Raw genomic sequence first — 20857 nt, forward strand, 5'->3', positions numbered from 1 at the left:
GGCTCAAAGTGAGCGGGCATCTGCTGAGGCCGAATGGGGTTCAAGGAGACAGAAGCAGAGATACAAAAAGCAGCTTTAAAAGGCGGCCCCATCCAGGAAATACACAGCCAGGCAGACGAGCTCTGAGCCAGCTCCCATGCCAGAGGATGAAGAGAGCATATCCAGTTAGTCACAGTCAGAGAAACTGGCCTACACTGGAAAACAGGCCGATCTCCAAAATCTATAATCAAGGGTGTTGATGGCAGCAGCACAGCTGATATTTCTCTCCAGGATGGAGTCACAGCCAAACAGGAACAGACGAGGCAAAGCTCCCATAAAGCTATTTATTTGCATAAATCAAGCGGAACACTATGGCGATAAGCATACTGCTCCATTTGTGAAAGATAAATCTGTTGGGCTCTTTTTGGCACCAAGACAATTATTCTTACTGGGGGGACTATAAAGTGCTGAAAAAAATCTATAGTTATCATTTTGCAATTTTTTTGCAACAACAACCTGATGGAGTTAGTATTGCTGGTCACTTTATATGGTTAGACAGTGAGGCTACATTCAACAACAGGAGTGACTTCTTGTGGTCAAGCAACATGATCATCTTTGACTTAACATAGATATTTACTTGGTAACTAATTATTTCACTTGATTTTTTTTATTCTTATTAAGTTATTTCTGATTATAGATAAAGTGAAATCAACAGTTTCAAAACAGAAACTGAATGATAATGAAATTTCATTTCTTTAAGTGCTACAAGTGGCTTTTTGGTTCTACAGCTCCTTAAAATATCACATAAAAAACTGTTGCCTTGTCTTTCATATCTCCTCTTTTCATCTATAAAATGGACCAGAAGGATTTTTCTCTGCTTCGAAAAAAAAAAAGCGTAGAAACTTTTATTTAAAGTAACGTTTTCCTTAAGTTATTTTTACTTTTATTTTTAATATATTTTGCACTGGGTAACTTTACCTTTGAGTAGAATTTGCATCTAGGTTACCATACTTTTAGTTCAGTGAATTTTTACGCACTCTTTCTACCTCTGCCTAGAAACAACACCTGTATAGGATGGATTTGGTGCTGTGACATGTCAGTCATCTGGAGGGGCACCTGAGGGGGGTCCTGCGCTCCCTGCCACAGTTCAATTAAAGCAGCATTAGCTACTGTATTTTGGTAAAAGATCCCACATAAAATGAAAAAAATAAATAAATAAATAACAATAATAGATGTTGGTTCAGTCCCTGTTGTGTTTAAAGTCTAAATTAATGGGTGATTTAAATAATTATCTGAATAGGACCAAATTGAACTGATTTTATAATATCATATTCTAAAAACTGATTTCTGTTTCATTTATTCAACATTTAAATACATTGCTAATTTGCTTAAGGGTTTCTACTTATAATTACATCATTATTACAATATAACTTAATGAAACTTGATACAATTTACTGTAGTTTTATGGCTTCAACTTATCATTACACATAGAGGAACGTCTAAAAAGAAAATTGTACTCTAAAACGATTGAATAAAAAACAGCATCCTAAAAACAAACTTTTGAAGTCCTGCTGTTTCTGTTCTGCAGCTGTTTCTTACCCAGAATAACCCAGGATGTCAAAACAAAAGTTTTCCTGAAGCTCAGTAGGAAGGTCACCAGTTACATGAGAAGGTTTGATCAATAAATCATGGATGATCAAGAGGATTGGTTTAGGTGGCACTGTGTTATTTACCTGACCACTGGGTGGCGCTATTTGCCTTGATTTGGATTTCAGATATCCTGGGCAGATGGAGCAGGTGTCTTTAAATAATTTTTTTTTTTTTTTATCCATATTAATAGTTTAAAAAACACAACAGAGGTCATTTGACCAGAAAACATTAACAGTAACATATTATGTTTCTTCTCTTTTGGTTTATTGTTATTGTTTGTTTTATTTACTTATTGGTTTCCTTTTTTGTTTTGCTGTGTTTGCTTTCACACGTTTTCTTTCTTACTTTTTCGTAATTTCTTAAAACACTTTTTTTTGTTTCTGTATTTAGTTTAATCAACGGAAAACTTAATTTCGTTAGGGGACTCATTGGTTTACTGGTCAGCTCGCACATTTGCTAATTCTTACGTCTATTTTTATACCAGATGTTTAACCGTTTCAATTACTGTGGCTGTGTTATACCTAGAAGAACCAATAAGAGCTTTTTTTTTTTATTAATGTATTGTTATTTTTTGTTTTTTGTGTATTTTACCACTTTGAAACGGACACCAACAATCTCTCATGTAGGCTACTGACTGGAGATCAGAATCACACATAAAAATTGGTTTTGCTTAGAAAATATTTTGGAAATGATTTTCTATACTTGAAGACAGATAAGGGGAAAGAAAGTGATCACGTGCCACTACAGGGTGGTGAAATGGTTTTACGCGCAGGTACCCAAGTGAAGTTTACGGAAGAGGATTAGGGCCACTGAAAAAATAAAACAGGTTAACTTATTTTAAAATTTTATTTCAGCATAATTTGAGAAAAAGTCGGAATTTTGACTTTTTTTCCCCTTAGAATTCTGACTTTAATCTCAGAATTCTGACTTTTTTTCCCTTAGAATTCTGACTTTAATCTCAGAATTCTGACTTTTTTCCCCTTAGAATTCTGACTTTAATCTCAGAATTCTGACTTTTTTCCCCTTAGAATTCTGACTTTAATCTCAGAATTCTGACTTTTTTCCCCTTAGAATTCTGACTTTAATCTCAGAATTCTGACTTTAAACTCAGAATTCTGACTTTTTTCCTCAGAATTCTGACTTTAAACTCGGAATTCTGACTTTTTTTCCTCATAATTCTGACTTTAATCTCAGAATTCTGACTTTTTTCCTAAGAATTCTGACTTTAATCTCAGAATTCAGACTTTTTTTTCTCACAATTCTGACTTTAATCTGAGAATTCTGACAGCTTACAAACATGTTACCAACAAGCTGGAGCTATGTCTCTTTTAGAGACTAAATTAAGTCTCTTGTTTTAATCACCTTCTGCTCTTCCATTAATAAAATATCATCACCTCTCGAGCACGTAAAAAGTCGCCTAATTCCATAATTTTCCACCAATGTGTCACTGTTCCTCCCAAACAACTCACATCTTTGTCAGTGAAGCTGAGTGCTCCACATTTCTTTCTTCATGGTGCCCATCTACATTAAGATCCAAAATTTAAAGTCAGAATTCTGAGTTTTTTCCATATTAAACTGAAATAATATCTAATAATATAAAAAATATATTAAAGAGACGCCGTTGGTTTAATGATACATGTCTTATTTTGTTACCTGGATGAGTTTATGTCCTTTTACTTTTATTTTCATCTTAGATTTCAACAGTATCGGAGTCAGAAAGATTCTTAAAATATATTGTGACATAATTTATTGTTAAAGCACATAAAATAGTTCTACTAATTCTTTTTACGCAACACTTTTCCACGTGTGTTTCCCTTTGATTTTCTACACGACACTCAGTTCCGCACATCATCTTTTATTCACGCGCGTGAGCGCTCCTCCTCAGAGTCCAAAAATGACGTCACATTTTGCGATTCCCACGTAGGTCCAGGCAGCCAGTGAGCTCCAGCTGAGATCCCGCACTGCTCGCTGCTTCCAGATGTGAGCGCAGAAACTCAGAGAAGCAACTGAATGAGTGGGACTTTCTGCGTGGGACTTTGGCTTCACATCTGTCTGTGACACAATAACCTGTGAAGCTTTTTTTCTTCTTTATTTGTTGCTGTTAAAAAGGGAATCTAACGTAGGTCTTTTATGTTATTTTAAGAGCTTTTTATTTTAACATCTTTAGGGTTGGATATATAAGCTTCTCTGTCCTCATTCTGGAACAATGACTAACTCCTTTTGGATTTGTCTTTATGTGGAATTAGGCTGTTTCGGAAAATAAGGTGGAACAACAAGAGCAATGGAGTTTTGTTTGCATGCTCAACTTTTTACTGTTGTTGTCTTTTGCTTTAAGGTAAGCAGATCATTTCAAGTAATCACTCAGTTTTCTGCATGCCAGGCTTTGAGAAACATTTGAGTTTTCTTTTATAGGTCTGTGCTCAGGTGGTGGCAAATGAAGCGCATTCAGATTTTGGTGAGTGTTTCTTATAAACATGATGTTCTGCTTTTGTTTTCTATCAGATCAGCAGATCAAATGACAACATCATGGTGGAGAAACATACAATAACTGGTTAAATCAGTGTGTTTCTATGGAGGGATGTTATTTGTTTAGGTCTCATTATTCAAATTAGTCTGCAGCATAAACAGCTTTTGCAGCTGCTTTTATTCATCATCATCAATCTCCTGATCCAACTAAGGTCCAAAGTTGGATGCCGGTGTAATAATAAACTCTGAGCAATGTCCTTTTAGGGACACTCGTTTACCTGTGATCTGTCTGTCCAGGCTTGCAGGTGTTCACCACAGCTTCATGTTACTGGTCTCTTGATGCAGTGGATGGAATTCATGAGCTGTGGGACCAGATTGGAAGCAGACCTCCTAATGACAGCAACGGTGGAATAAGTATGAGCATATATGGTCGCCATGTTTCCATTAAAGTCCTGCCTAGAAAGCCTGTTTGTTCTTTAGTGTCACTCCAGCCATGATTCAGTCTCCCACTCGGTTTTGTAGTTTTTATGGAATATGCAGCACCTTGCAAAAGTATTAAATCCCCTGAAACCTCATATTTTGGCACATTTTAACCTAAAACCTGCTTTTTTTTTATGTATTAAGCCATAAATAAGTTTCATATAATTCTTACATTGGAAAAATGATCTAGAAATAAGTAAAAAAAAATCTTAAACTAAGTGTATTTACCCTTAATTTGACTGGGTAAATGAGATAGTTTGCCATTGAATGAGTTTTACCTCCTTAATCCAAGAAGAAATGCACTTATTTTAAGAAAAAATTATTTATCTAGATTTAGATTTTTTAAATATATTCAGTCTGTTTAAACCACTTTTTCTTCAGCTACAGCGATAAATTATATGGAAGTTATGTTTCTCTTCCTTTGCACATTTACAGACTGAACTGTTTGCCCACTTTACCTCCTTAAATCAATTAAATCTAAACAGATGGGATGACAGAACCCTGCACAGTAATTTTAAAGTGTTATAAATTCTCTGTTTGATTAGGTCTGTTCTTTGTCAGTTTCAAGTCTTCTGTAACCTCTTGAAGCTTTATTACTAGTATTATCATTTATTAAGTAATTTTTGATCAATTAGAATATCATTGAGAATTTCCTCTACATTAGAAGCTCAATTCACAAGTTCACATTTATATTTATAACAAACGGACTGATCCTTTCAAGCCTTTATTGTTGTTCATTATTACGATTTTTCGATTAAACCTGTCAAAACACAGTAATTAAAATTAGATTCTGACATCAGACCCACATTTCGAACGCAGACATGTGGGCTTGATGAAATGTGTACTATATACTTTTTGAAATGCTGTAAATGTTTAGGAGGGATCGGGTATGGAAGGGAGCATGTTGTGTGGCCTCACTCTGTGTTTACCTTCACCAGCATCACTCTGTCTCATACCTGTACAGCACGTCCCTCCTGTTGTTCTCCTCTCACTGTTCTCTTGGTGGAAAATTATGGTTTTTGTCTTTTGTTTTTGTCCAGCTGTCAGAATCCACAACCACACTGTGCTCCCTTCTTCCCATAACTCTTCCTATGTGTATACCAATGACTCTGCCTACACTAACATTTCTGCAATAGTAGGTGAGAATCCATCACTTTGCTTTCACTTAGAGACCTTTTTGCATCACAAACTGCTGCAAATCATTGCAAAACTTTTGGTTCTTCGTCTGTTTGTCCTTGCAGCTCAAAATAAAGACCTAACTGTGTAACATATGCCTTAGGCTTTGGTTAAAACATGTTTTTCTGAAATGATTTTGATTGGTTTAGATGAAAAAAGTGTGGAAAAACGTAAGGAAAGTAGTTTACCATCCAATTTTAGCTCACTTTAAAAATGATTGAGTTAAACGATATGTACTGTACATCAAGTTCTTCACTGATCTCATCATTTTAAAATTTCAGGTAATCTAATGTCTGTTCATTTTCCATTTCTATTGCAGACATTGTTGAAGGAGTTTTAAACAATGGCATATTTCTGGACAGGGATAATGGCGGCACTTTTCTCCACTTCAGAAACAACCACAACTCCTGCATCAGTGATCCTATACTGCGTGGTGTTGAGGGTAGGAGCAGTTTTACATGCACTTATATACATAAAAAATAAAACACAGGCCTTTTCTCACTTTCCCACATCAAACTACATAGAATAAACTTTTCATCTTTTAGGCCAGATTAATAAGTTATTTGTATTTGATAAACATCAGAGTAATGAGATACACCATTTTCTGGGGGGGGATAATCATTTAATAATTTTTTCTTAGCACTTCAAAACCTTACATATACATATAAGAACAGATGATAATGTGTTGGCTTCCCTGCCCAACTGCAGAAATATATTAAGGCAACACCTTTAAAACACATTTCCTCCCCCTTCTGACATGAAAAAAAAGTCAAATAAAAATCTGCAAAGATATATATATAAAAAAAAATAGTGGAACTCCACAGCTCTGGTTCCTCATTGAAGAGAATCTCCAGATCCCTGAAGGTGCATCATCTATGTTCAAATTTAAACAGCGTAGGAAAAGCCTTCATACCGCTATTGAACCAAACAGGTTCTACTCTCCAGAGGTTAGCATGTTGAATGTGAAGTATGTGTATCAACCCAAGAACTCGTGAAAAGGCTGACTAAAGTATTTTAAATACCCCCAGTAAAAAAGTTAGACACCGTTTATTGAGGAAGAGGAGGAACAGGACAGAGAAAGAAGCAGCTTGCAGCTTAGAGATGCGTTCAGACAAAAGGTTTGGGCAAGAATTCTGTTTATTTTTTACTTCAATATGACAAAAAATGTCAAAATTTATAAAAAGCTGCAATGTGAAAAGTATGTCAGCTTGCTTAAATGACACAAAATATATACATAACTGATCTAAAGAAAACTTTATTCAGATTTAATGTCAGACAAAACAAATGAATGAGATGCGTCTTTTTTAAACTGTATAAAGACTATTATATAAAACAATATGTGTAGATTATATGCAAATGTCATTATTTGGAAATGCGGATTATTAGTAATTTGTCCCAAAAATGTGTTCCATAGGTATCACCCTCACCTTTTTTTGGAAAAAACAAAAGGAGGATTCCAACTATGCAGTGGCGTCTGGAGCAAAAGTTATCTCCAATGACTTCTCAGTCTTTACAACCTCCGACAAGGGATTTGTGGAGCTTTACTCGAGAGACGACAAACACAGATGGAGAGCGGAAGTTCCTCTGTCAGGTACAGCAAATGCAGAGTTACCTCATAACGTTATTCATACACACCCAGCAGGAATTCATTTAATCTGAGCAAATCCTAAACTGCACACTTTCATTGTTTTCATGGTTTTAACTGACACCATATGCTCCCACCGCTAACTTGGCAAGTCTTATTGTAAATCTTTTTTCCTGCAGCACAGAATTTGCATTTTATTCAAGATGCAGTCATTTCCTGAGTAAAATGAAATTATGCCTTGCTCTAAAAAACATTTAAATCCATAATGGAGAGTTGATGCTTTGTTAGCAAACTTAATAATTTTGCTTTCTTAACTAAAACAAAAAGCATAAGGTTCAACTGTGAATCAAACTTTTACACTAAAAATAGGGTTTTTAAATGTTCACAAAAAGTTGCCATTTTTTTATATTTAATAAACCACATAATTCTATCAATATGGCAAATCCTAACATTAGTAGGTTGGATTAGATTGTTTTGCTCAGTCGGAAAAGTTTGATCATTGTCTACCTAAAAGAAATATACCAAAGCAAAGGGACACTTAATATAATCAAGTATATTTTAAGAGTTTCCACTGTAAAAAAATGTATTCATTTATGGAAATTTAAATAAAACAATACAAAATAATAAAATTATTGATAAAAAATTTTTGATTTTCAAATAGTTTAAGTATGCCAATTAATTCCTTTAAAAAAAAGTAGTTGATATCCAGCATTGCTTTAACTGTGAATTAAAAGCCTGGATGGAGACAATTTCTTCTAAATATCTAACTTACATGAGATACTACTTGTAGATGTAGCTGCTACCATTTAACAAAAATGTAAGGTAAATTTATTTATCATTTATTGTTCCATAATGGGTAAATTTACCTCTGCATTGCTTGAGGACCCAGAGTGCAGGCTGTGGGGATCGAACCGGGTACTTTTAACCTTTTTAGAGCACAAGCACACTGCTCTAACCACTAGCCCACAACATATTAGAAATAGTACTTTGGTACTTATTAATTACATTTTAACAACAACCTCCATGATGGTGGTGCAGAGCTAGTAATGTCAAAATCTATTGTCAAAATCAGTTCTTCCTTTTTAGAGTAAAATTGTTCTTTATCTGGTAGCTTAGGTTATGTTTAAATAATAAACAAATAGTTGAGTGTATGTTCACTGACTACAATTGATTACTTTCAGCATTCAGTTAATGTAGAAAAAAACTGTGTTTACATTTTTGTAAGAAGATATGCTTTCATATTTCGTCTTACCTTAAGCGAATAGAAGCCAACTTTAGTTTATAGTCAACTGGCTGTGGCAGACTTTAACGTTTGTAAGGCCCAATTTTTTGGGCGCAAGTAAACATCAGTTAAATCCAAAGAGCTTCAATTGGTAGGAATCATTTACCTTATAAAATATAAAAAATATTCAAACTCAGTAAATGTTATTAAAAAATGCACAATTAAGTTCAACTTGATAAATAACAAAAAGTTATTTATTTATAAAGTAAACTAAATAATATAAAAAAGTCACTTTTTAATTTCCATTTCCATTCAATTTAGTTTATGTATATAGCGCCAATTCACAACACGTCATCTTCCAGTTCACCAGATCATAGAGTCAAATAAATTCAAAGTTTTCTATGTAAGGAAAACGAGTTGATTGTATCGACTCATTGACTTAAAGGCAATCCTTCACACTAAGCATGCTTGTAGCGACAGTGGAGAGGAAAAACTCCCTTTTAACAGGAAGAAACATCCAGCAGAACCAGGCTCAGTGTGAGCGGCCATCTGTCGATGCCGACCGGGATTCAAGGAGACAGAAGCAGAAATACAAAAAGCAAATGCATAGAAAACTAGCATTCATTTTGTATATATTAATTAATTTAATTTTTACAGTGTACTCGCTATCAGGAGGCTGAGCTCTGTAAATAAATAAAATTGGTATAAATAAAATGTTCAAACCTTTCAGCCCAGAGTTTTTTTCAGATGGAGCCATCATTACATTTGTTAGCAGTTTTGTCTAGCGTGGTGAAAATACCATTACTGATTTGCCCCTGATACTAGATAATTGTAGCCTCGTGAGACCATCAAAGTGAGACCATCAAAAATTCAGCATCACACAGAATTTTTGTCTTTGCGGTACATTTGTACTAGCTGTGCTTTTCTAGCCTCGTGAGACCATCCTGATCTCGCGAGCTTTCAAGGTTTCACTCGCAGATCAGTCTGGAGACTCTCCGTTAAAGAAAATTTGGAGCTGTTCACCAAACGAACGTCCAATCAGTGTTGGCTTTGAGGCGGGTTGAGGTGTGACGCAACGAGAAGCTCGACAGTTCAGTCTAAAGAACATGGCGGCTTCACCCGATGAAACTAGCGTTAGCGTGGCTATCGAGCAAGTTTCGAGTATCGAGTATTTCTTCACTGAAAGAAGAGCAAAACACTGCTCTGGAGGCTTTTCTCAGAGGAAAAGATGTTTTTGTTCTTCTCCCGACTGGTTTCGGCAAGAGTAGCCTGGCTTGTGGTTGTGTTTTCGTCGTCGCTCTGTTAGTACGTCATACGCTTCGTTGATCTGATTGGTTTATTTGGCCCGTCTATCACCAACATAGGCCAATCAGCTAACCAGTATTTTCGCACCTTCCCAAAATTACTTCAACGGAAGGTTTCCAGATGGATATGCGGAGCAGATCCATCTGGCGGAGTCAGGTTAAGATAATTGAGCCTCATAAAACTATGGGAAATAACTAGCAGGCAGCTGAACATCTTAGCTGTTCCTGCCAGGGAAAAGGTTAAAATGCAATCTTTTTGTTCTGCAACCTTTTTTGTCGTAATAACAAGCTTTTTGTGTTGCATTGCTAATATTTCATGCAGAGGCATTACTCAGTCTGGATTTGACTTCTCTATTCAAAAACATCATACGCTGCCTGACTCTCATAAAGAGACACACTAGCCCTGAAGGACAGAATGTCCTGAACTGTCCACTGTCCCTTTTTATTGCAGGAGTCTGACGAAAACCTTAAAGCGAGGATTAATCAACCTTATGTGGACAACTTTGTTAATAAAAGCTGAGAAAGACGCAATATTCAGAGATAAATCTGAATGAAATTAGTTGTGGGGGAGGTCTTCACACATATGGTTTATATTGTAAGCAAAAAAAAAAAAAACACTAGAAATATATTGTGGTGCTCAGGGCAGATGTGTTTTCAGACAGTGAATATATTGTCCTTTGGGATCTTCTTGTTGCTCATTTACTTCCTTGCTTTTCATAATAGTAAATATTTTGGGAAATTCTAAGCCACATATGCTGATGAACTATGGAAACTATTTCAGTTCCAGATATTTCATCAACAACAAAAACATGTTTACTGAGCTCAGTCAGCAGTGTTTACTCATATGTACAGATATTTCCATCTCAACATTTAGTCAAAACAAAAATCTTGCTTTATTTATCGTGCTTATGTCCACGCCAGTGTTTCACGTTCAGTTAATGGTCTATAGAATCAGCCTATGCCTTAATATTAATCATGCTTTTATTTAAATTTTTTAAATTAAACATCAGAAGTAGCATCCATATGTAACTTTTTAAAACTAAAGTAAGATGGGACTTTGACATTTTTCTACACTGCAAAAAAGATCCATAAACAAGTAATAATGTCTTAAATTTAGTGTATTTACCCTTAATTTGAGTAGGTAAATAAGATTATTTGCCCATTGAACGAGTATTTTTACTCTGAAAATAAGAAAATTAGATAATATGTACTTGAAATAAGACAATTTCATATTTTTTTTCTTATTTTAAATGTAAATTGTCTCGTTCTATTGGCAAACTGTCTCAATTACCATCTCAGTTCAAGAAAAAATGCACTTATTTTAAGAAAAAAATACTTATTTAGATTTACATTTTTTGCAGTGTAGGTTGTTGTGTTCTGTCATACATTTTTAAAGGGTGAACACTGCAAAAAAGAAATTTAGGAAACATTTCTTAAAATAAGTGTATATACCATTAATTTGAGTTTGTAAATAAGATGATCTACCAATGGAATTAGTATTTTTACCCTTTAAATTAGATAATTAAATGTTATGCATTTGAAATAAGAGACTGCAGCTGTTTTTTTTCTAATTTTGAATGTAAATTGTCTTATTCGATTGGCAAAGGGTTGCACTTATCTGCTCAATTAAAGAAAAAGGCACTTATTTTTAAAAAAGAATTGGTATTGTCATTTAAAGTTGGAGAAATGTTCAGAAAGCCTACTAAAAGTCTGGGAAATCTGAGTTTTCCCTGAACACTAAATGCAATATGGCTGCCTTGCATTAGTAACTTTTTTAAAGGAAACAAAAAAACATTCTTTGCACTTCCAGAGATTTCATTTGAATATTTCAGTCAGTTACTGAATAACATTATTTGGTAAATAAAAGGCTGCAGAATTAAAACACATTTTTATCAGCTTGTAAATACCCATTCTGGTTCTAGTTCTTCAACTGAGAACTGGAACATGTAAAACCTTTGCATCATGTCAATGGAGCACAGTTATAGATGCCCTGATTCTGTTGTTCTTTGTTTAGTTTCATTCTCTAAATCAAAATTATTATGATTCTATTTACTTTAAAAATGTCTAATGCCAAATTTTGTTCTGAGCACTATTAAACAGCAGGCAAGTCCCACTGACAGCAGTGCCACAGGTGAAGATTAAGGAACTGAGGTGCATTTGAAATAAATCTATCATCCAAAAAGGTTGAGAGCAGCATAGAGACATGAGTCTGAGTTGATTTAAAGCATGTGTAAAAACCCAAGGCTTGGTCCGGCCCACCACGACAATTTATCCTAAACTGTCAAAGAAGGCATATAATCTCATAAAAATAAAGGCGTGTGTTCTGTTAGAGGGTACAAGGTGGCTAAAATGCTAAATAAATGTGATGTAATATTATAATACCAGAGCAGTGTGCTGTTTTTTAAACGAAATGAGAAAAAACAAATGTAATGGATAGAGCTGTAACTAGGCCTTTAATGATTTAAAAAAATGCTAACTGAGTTTAATACTCCTGATATAAAGAATAGGTATGTTGTTTTTATTGTTTTGTATAGAAAAAGCTGCTAAATGTTAGCAATTTGCTAACTGAGTTTGTAGTATGAATACATATTCCTTTTTACTAGTGTTGCACCGATACCAGTATCGGGCGGGGCACCGACACAGCACTAAAATGGTGGTATTGGTATCGGCAAGTACCAACAAATAGGGCCAGAAATGTAACTATTGTCACCCATTCCAGCTAGGCAATAAAACGTGATATTGGATTCACATTGTATTAGTCTTTTTCCTGCTTCACTAAGGTAGGCAGCAGCTTGATAAAGACATGATGGCAATTATTTTACATCCAAGTAGTATGCAGTTCTGCATATACGCACACACACATCAATTTCAAATAGATGGTATCGGTATCGACCAATATGGCACAGCGAGGTATCGGGTATCGGTATCTGGGCCAATAAATAGCATCAGCGCAACACTGCTTTTTAGTATTTATCAATGACATTCTATCCATGGCAAATGTGAGTGCTTTGGTAAATGTAGGGATTGTTGCTTAAATTTAAGTATTTTATTTAAATTTTTTAGTTGTTTGATTTTCAAGTGTATGACCATAAAAGAACCAGAAACATTTATTTATTTATTTTTTTATTCCTTTATTTAACCAGGAAAAGTCCCATTGAGATTAACAATCTCTTTTTCAAGGGACAGCAGCAAAAGATTACATTACAAATTATATTACAGTTTACAATTACATCTATCTGTAATTAGAAATTCATAAAACAGTTACAAACCATAGATCTCATTTCCAAACCTTTGAGCAAGCGTTTAAAATGTCCGATTGGAATCAAATCCTTCAACTTCCAGTCTTTCTGAAGATTGTTCCATGCTGTGGGGGCAGAGTACTGAAAAGCTGTCTTTCCCACTTCAGTGCGGACACTAGGTACAGACAGAAGCAAAGACTCTTGAGAACGTAGAGAATACAGTCCAGCCACTCTTGGTTGAATGTACTCACAGAGGTATGAGGGGAGCAGACGCAGAATACCCTTATAATGATCATATACCAGTGAGTGAGTCTACGAGTCTCTAATGCTGGCCAGCCCACACGTATGTAAAGTTCACAGTGGGGAATGATTTGTGTAAGATTATATTAAATCATATACATAGGCTGTGTTTGATTTGTTCATGATGGGGATCACAGCTAAGTAGAATTAAAAAAATAAATGGTATTGTTATACCAATGTACAGTAAAGGATCCAATTCTGTGTGTCTTGACCTGATTTGGACCTAACAAAGAAAGCGTCAACATGCATTTTCTCTCATTTTTGAGAACAGAACCATATATGAACTAAAAAGAAATGCCAAAAAATTACTTTAACTATTCTTTTTTATATATATATTTGTCAATGAACGTTTTATTTCATTTATAAAAATATAAAACAAACTTATTTAAATATAAAAATAGTTTTCACATATTCCATCTGTAAACAATATTTTTTGCTCTGTTAAGAGTTTCAATGTTTTTGCCGTGTAAGCAATCTGACTTTAATTATATACTAAACTTTATTGTCATTTTGTACACAAAGTGTATACAAAATGAAATTTCACTCAGTACAGCTCTCAAGACATTTCCATTTCTTAAAGTGCAGCAGTGTAAAATAAAATGTAAACATGGTGATCCAATGTAAACATAAGACTGAGATATGATTTACAGTTGTTCCAACATTCAGTGCTTTTTTCCCCGGTTTATTAACCATTCAGCAGTCTAATGGTAGTGGGAAAGAAGCTGTTTTGGAAATACAGATTTTACATCATGATATAAAAACTTTTTTCAATCTTTTATCTAGGAGTGTTTTCATTAAACGGTCTTATATAAAAGTCTTGCAATAAATGAACAATTTGTCACGTCCCATTTTTTCTCCTTTAGGCCCATATTGGACCAATGTTCTGTTCACCTGGACAAAGACGGACGGTCTAAAAGTTTACATCAACGGGACTTTCTTGAACGCCGACCCATCCGGCAGTGCCTCAGAGAACCCTGGTGACATCAGCTCTGATGTTATCCTGAAAACTGAATACAACAGGGCGCACCGTCGTTATGCAACTTGGGCTTTCGATGAATTTATCATCTGGAGTAGGGCCCTTACACCCCGCCAGATCCAACTCTATTACGCTGCAGCTGTAGGTAGGACAAGATGCTCTCTTGGAAAGTATTTCCTGTCATGCTACTGTGGGTCACGTTTATTAAAATGTTTCCTCCCTTCTCACCCAGAGGAAACGGGGGTTAAAATTAAGTTTCCTTCCTTCACAATACCAATTCTCATCCATGACATTTAGACAAAACAACAATAACACAAACCTTGCACACACATACAAACACACACCCACACTCCTCCGATCCTACACAAGTCAAGTCCGCAGCTAAAATACTTCTGCCTTTTAAGTATATATCCAAGTGTAGAGGCACGTTGAGTTGAAGAAGGCGGATCGTTTTAATTTAATGTGACAAGTAACAACATGCAAGGAGCAAACCTCCACACTCTTGAATGTTTCTGTTCTGTTTACCTCCTCTGGTCAGTGGACGACCATAAATGGAGATGAGAGAGATTTTAAAAATAACCTCTTTCTGCGGAGTGTGAATCTAAATGAAGAAAAAAAATCTACCCGTCTTAGAATTTCTCTTTGCAATATGATATGTACGGTAAGCTGATTCGTAACCATCTGTGTTTGAATCCTGCTGATTCCTAAGGGTGATTGGTTGCTGTATATGTAGAGTGTTACAGCTGTCTGCGATGTGTGAAGCATTTAAAAAATGCCCAGAGCTATTCTTTTCTTCCCTGAAAATATTTCCAGAAGCCATATAATTCACAGGTCATTTCTGGACACCAAGAGCCTGACTGTTATTTCTAACAATATCTATTTTTAGTTCTCAAGGACTCTAGGATTATATTAAATCTTACTTTAAATCAAAGAAGCTCAGATTTATACCCCTAACACACATCCAAACATGGCTATTTTATGGTAGCTTGTAAGAGTTGATTTCACTGATTGACATAGAAACTATGTAAACGTTGTAGTGGCAACATATGTGTTTGATCTTTCGAGTCTAATAAAGATGGAAGTCTCTGGGTCTGGCAATTGTTCTTTCATGACTGGTGATTGCAATCAGAACGTAGGCTCCATGCTGATGAAATCCAGGTACTGAGCAACAGCCAGATCTGGTTAGGTTCCCAAAGCACCAAATAACAAAAAAGGAAAGAAAACGTATACTGAAAAAAAAAATACATGACGATCAGATAAACAGAAAAACAGTCAGGTGGTTGCTGTGAGCTTCAAAAGAGCTTTTTTCTTTCTTTTTTTAGGTCAGGATATGGTTTCTACCACAACTCAAGGAAACGCTGCGGATGTCCCCACAACTGCAACAACAGATGTAAGTGTCTCCAAAGTTTTCCTTTGCGTGATTTTGTTCCTTTTTCAGTTTATACCTAAACTAAAAGAATGTTACCTTTGATTTAAATAGAGGAAATTTCTTTGTTAGTGATCATTTATAGTTTCTCACAGTTAATAGCATTGCTGTTTTCCATACATTATAGAATTGTCTTTTCAGAATCAGAATCAGAAATACTTCAATAATCCCAGAGGGAAATTACTTTTGTTACACGCTCCAGTTACAGTTTTATATATATATATATATTTGTATATACACACATCCAACTACACAATATAATAAAGATAAAAAAATAAGAATAAAAAGAGATAAAATAAATACACATATGCCAACAGGACAGCTCATTTACCAGCATGTGACCCTCTTTTAACCATCTGTCTAAATCAGATTCCTCTGGCCCTTCCTGTTATCCCCAGGTTTTATACATCTTTTAAAAAAATGACAAAATGTAGATTTATTTAGTCAGGCTTCAGGTTTCTATATAATATTTCCTGGAAAATAATACTTTTAAATAAATCCCATGACAGACAAATGGTTATATTTACTGTTAAAATCCAACAATATTTCATTCAAAACATCCTGATATTTCAACAAAAATTGAAAAACATCCTGATGTTTTGTAATTTTTTTTTTTAACTAAAAATGAAAGGACCATGAATGTCCACAGGTTCACCACTTCCCAGTTGCTATGTAGATCTTTAGTGAGTGCAAAGATTTTGCTGCAGAGCACACTGGCAGAGCAATAGATGTTTTTTTTCCTCCCTTAACATTCTGCTCACTGCGCACTGCAAGATAAATGCAGGCCCAGCCTAGTGGCTAAAGGGCATCTGTGTTGAATTATACTTTAAACCCATGGAAACAGAACATTATTGGATAACTCATTAGCACAACATGTCAGGAAATTGGTGTTTGGTTGATTATTTTGTTGTTGTAACAAAGCTTTTTCCGCATGAATCCTATTCTTTTAAAACAAGTTTATTTAGCTTTAAATGGTAGCACATTTTTATAGTTGGTTTATTTGTTGGGTGAGAAGCAGAGCTGTGAATGGGGATCACGCCAATGAAAAACTTTAAAAATCCTCTCTATCAAAGCCATACAGCTTATTCTACTGTTGGATTGTTTGGTGCTGTTTAAAAAACAGGCAATATAAGAGTGTATTTATTTAACAAGCAGTGGCAGAACAGTAGCCTGGCACCTCTTCCCACCATTTGGTCACACATTGCTGTGGGATGGCGTCCCGTTCATCTACTAGCCTTTCTAGCATGTCAGCCAATATGCTTGTGTTGGTCGCTCTAGCTGAAACTGCATATTCGACCTAATTAGTGTTCAGTGGGGCAGAGGTCAGAACTGTAGGTCAGACGATTCACTCCTCACTCTTTTCATATCTCTGATAAACCCTGCTATCTGGGTGCCAGTGTTGAATCAAAAATTAGTTTAATCCCTAGGAGTCGAAATATTAGATTTCTACAGGTTGCAGAGTATCTCTTAATATTCTGCCTGCCAAGTAACTTTGGCTTGCAATGTCTTTATATTTTATTTTATTATCTATATTGGTTTCATTGTATTTAGATAAATTGTTGGGACAAATTGAGAGAAAAAAACAGAATAACTTTTTTGATTAAACGTAATTAAAAAACAAAATATCAAATTTTTTTTATTGTGTTCTTTCCAGTTTGTACATTCTGGTTATAATCCCGGTTTAGTCCAATGGCACTCTCTAAACGAGCAAAAAAGTGAATCCTGATCATTCTAAGATGATTGAAAATGACCCAACACTGTTTCATTACCGTATGTCCATTTTTGTAACTAGAAATCAACCTGTGCAAAGTTTTTTCTAGGAAGATTCAGATTACTTTGGCATCATTCTAACCAATCCCCAATATCGTGTGCTTATTTTTTTGGGACCTGCTTGTTTAGGCCAATATTGCTCGCCTTCCCCCATTTACATAAAAAAAAAAGATAAATGTTACACAAGTCTCATTTTAAACAAAAAAAAATAAAAAAAATATTTATCAAATCCAGCCAAACATTAAGATTAAAGTAACAAATAGAGCAGTAATGCATGCTCTTCAGATGATGTTAAGGCATGGCTCCCGAATGTGCTAAGAAATTGAACGCTTTCACCATTTGGTCAGTGCAGATCATAAGATGTTCTTGATGTCTCTCTGGTTCCTAGTTATAACCGAACCACATTAACTTCTATAAGACTGTAACTAGTGGTGGACTTCAGCAGAAGCAGATCCACCCAGCTGACACCGGAGAACATCCAGGGAACGAACATGGAGATAGTGGACTATTAAAAGTACCTAGGTCTTCATCTGAATAACAAACTGGACTCAACACTGAGGCTCTGTGTGAGAAAGGTCAGAGCAGACTCTTCCTGATGAGGACACGGAGGTCTTTTGGAGTGCAGGGGGCGCTCCTAGACACTTTCTATGACTCCATTGTGGCATCAGCCATCTTCTATGGAGCTGTCACTTGGAACAGTGGCTAATCTGTAGCCGAGAGAAAGCAGCTGGATAAGCTGATCAAGAAGGCCAGCTCTGTGATTGGATTCCCTCAGGGCTCAGTGCAGGAGGTGGGAAACAAAACAATCCTAACTAAATTAACATCTCTGTTGGATATTGTTTCCCACCTCATGCATGAAGCTGTTGCAGAACTGAAGAGCTCCTTCAGTGACAGACTGCTGCACCTTAAATGCACCAGGGGGCGTTATCATAGGTCCTTCCAGCCACTGTAAGACTCTACAACCTTCAATAAATTGTTGCATTCATGCAGATTCTGCACAGTTTCTACCTTAGTCCGTTAAATAACACGCTGCTGTAATTTTGCACATTTCTGATGTTGCTGCTATTTTCAAATTGTCATAAACGGGAAAGATGGACCCAGTATTCAAGGCAAGACAGTCCGTAGGAAAGTTAAAAACATCAAAACAAAAACAGACAGAACAGAAACGAAGCGAGCTACTGTGGATCCGCGGCTCGTGGCGGCTGCAGGAGGGGGGCGGAGCACCGCCCAATCACTGACACACTCTGTTGGAAAGAAACACAGGTACGTGACCATGATCATCTGACAGAAGATGATAAGCTCTGTGAGTCACTTACCTGGTTTCACAGTTCAGTGCATCTCCCTAGAAGGGGGTACGATCCAGCCGATGGGCTGAGAACCAGAAGCGATGTGCGTCACCCAGAGTGTCCCTGATGCTGCAGCTCCAGATAAGTTGCAGGAAGCCGATCCAGGTCTGGGGAAGACGGAGCAGGCAGGAACAGTTCAGGAATCCAGGAAACCTCCGCTCTATCTGAGGTTTCCACCCAAACAGCAACAGCAGGATCAGACTTCCAGGAATCCACAGAGCTTTCAGGCAGGTTCAGAGTCCAGTGTCAGACAGGTTCAGGGTCCCGTGCATCGAGCATTCAGCTCAGACACAAGCGCACCTGAGGACAGGTTCAGAGTCCTGTGCGTTGAGCACCCAGCTCAGACAGAAACGCACCTGGAAGGCAAAATCCAGAAGGAGTCTAATAGAGGTTCAGCTGAGCAGACCAGACACAGCCAGTGGGTGAGAGGGAACGGAATCAGGAAATCAGAATCACTCGAGAAACGCTGAAACACTCTTACCACTGGTTAGGGATTAAACTAGCCTGAAGACATGGGCTCAAAGATAAACTCCTGACTTGAACATGAACCTTGGAAATTAACCTAAAACTGACAGAAAGGACACTAACAGAAATCAAACAGGGAACAAAATGAAAGCAAACAATGATCTGGCATCAATAGCTGGGCTGGACTGAATACAAGGCAGAAACTACAGATGGATGAGATCAGATATGATTAAGAACTGAGCAGAACCAGGCAGGTGAGTGAAATGAGCAATTAAGGCCAGCTATCAGAGCAGATGATCACACAAATATCCATTACTGTAAAAATGTTCATAGCTGTATATTGGTTATTTATTCTCCAGATGCACAGTTTTATTTTGTTAAAAACACTTTACAGTATTTTATTGTTTATCTTTTAACTCTTTACTAGTATATTATTCTTATACACTTTTCTAAGGTCCACATTTGTGTGACCATTTCTTTCTATACTCTTTTTGCTGCTGTAAACACCAATAAAGGGGTTTTCTATTGTATTGTATTCTATTCTATTATAGAAGATCCCTTTTAATCTTTGGTTTTCAAACTGGGCACAAAAATGTTCTCAAGGCGGGTGCTAACTGACGCATAGTTTAATTGAAACATATTGTAGTCGTTTTGTTCTTTTTGATCCACTTTGACATGTCCAAACCTGCAGAAGTACAAAATGCTGATTGAGCAGAACTATCCTTGGCTCCAAAGCACATTTTGAAATCATGATTATGCTTAACATTCAACATTTGTTGAAGGGAAATGTTGTACTTCCCATACGGTAAAGGTATGGGAAAATTATTCAAAGTGTTTTGACCACAATAAACACCAAATCATCACAGAAGAGTGAGAATAGGTATTTTGCTGCAATATGCACAAACAGTGTATTACTCATCCAGGCATTGTTTTCTTTTTGTCAACAGTTGAGAAGAAAGATATTGAGAACAGATGTGAAGAGAAGCATTTATCAAAGCTATGGTAGAGGAAAAAAATATTCAGAAACAAGAAGACAGTAGAAAAAGTTGATCTACGTTGCATGAAAATAGATTCTTCTAACCCACAGAATGAGCAAAACCAAATTATATTTCCATAGGGTTCTCCTTGAATCAGTCCCTAAACCTCTACTGTATGATGTAGCTCTATGTTCATTCATAAACTTCCTCCACATCCCTTTTCTTGCTATGTCTCTGCAGAGAGCATTTGAAGTGAGTCCTCCTGTCAGCAGCAGTCATCAGGAGTTGGTCCAAAGCTCCCAGGGTCCTAGCACTTTGCCTGTGCTGGACTTCCTCAGCACACTGCCCAACAGGACAATTCCTCACAACGCTGCCAACAACCTCACACAGGTCTTGGAGCGCGTTGCAAAACAAATATAATTACACTTTCAAACTGAGATCACACCCAGACACAATGACCACCCATGTGCAGATGATGCAGCAGTTCCATGATGTC

The 20857-nt window shown here is 36.2% G+C and overlaps 1 protein-coding gene across 3 annotated transcripts in view; it reads left to right on the forward strand.

Moving 5' to 3' along the window:
- Positions 1-3572: 3572 nt before the first annotated feature.
- The window catches only part of adgrd1 (adhesion G protein-coupled receptor D1), a 71844-nt gene continuing 54559 nt past the window's right edge, over positions 3573-20857 (forward strand). Inside the window, exons 1-10 of one of the 3 annotated variants that reach the window (XM_038296288.1) lie at positions 3573-3748; positions 3876-3964; positions 4042-4084; positions 4393-4509; positions 5616-5714; positions 6071-6193; positions 7166-7342; positions 14265-14522; positions 15700-15767; positions 20602-20751. In XM_038296288.1, coding sequence (XP_038152216.1) covers positions 3911-3964; positions 4042-4084; positions 4393-4509; positions 5616-5714; positions 6071-6193; positions 7166-7342; positions 14265-14522; positions 15700-15767; positions 20602-20751 — 1089 coding nt within the window. In that variant the 5' untranslated portion in view covers positions 3573-3748; positions 3876-3910. Of the gene's footprint in view, positions 3749-3875; positions 3965-4041; positions 4085-4392; positions 4510-5615; positions 5715-6070; positions 6194-7165; positions 7343-14264; positions 14523-15699; positions 15768-20601; positions 20752-20857 lie in introns of those variants that run through there. The other 2 variants (XM_038296296.1, XM_038296306.1) reach the window with 2 other exon arrangements.

The sequence above is a fragment of the Cyprinodon tularosa genome, unplaced genomic scaffold, assembly GCF_016077235.1.
Source record: "Cyprinodon tularosa strain WSP-4 unplaced genomic scaffold, ASM1607723v1 ctg11, whole genome shotgun sequence".
NCBI classification, from domain to species: domain Eukaryota; kingdom Metazoa; phylum Chordata; class Actinopteri; order Cyprinodontiformes; family Cyprinodontidae; genus Cyprinodon; species Cyprinodon tularosa.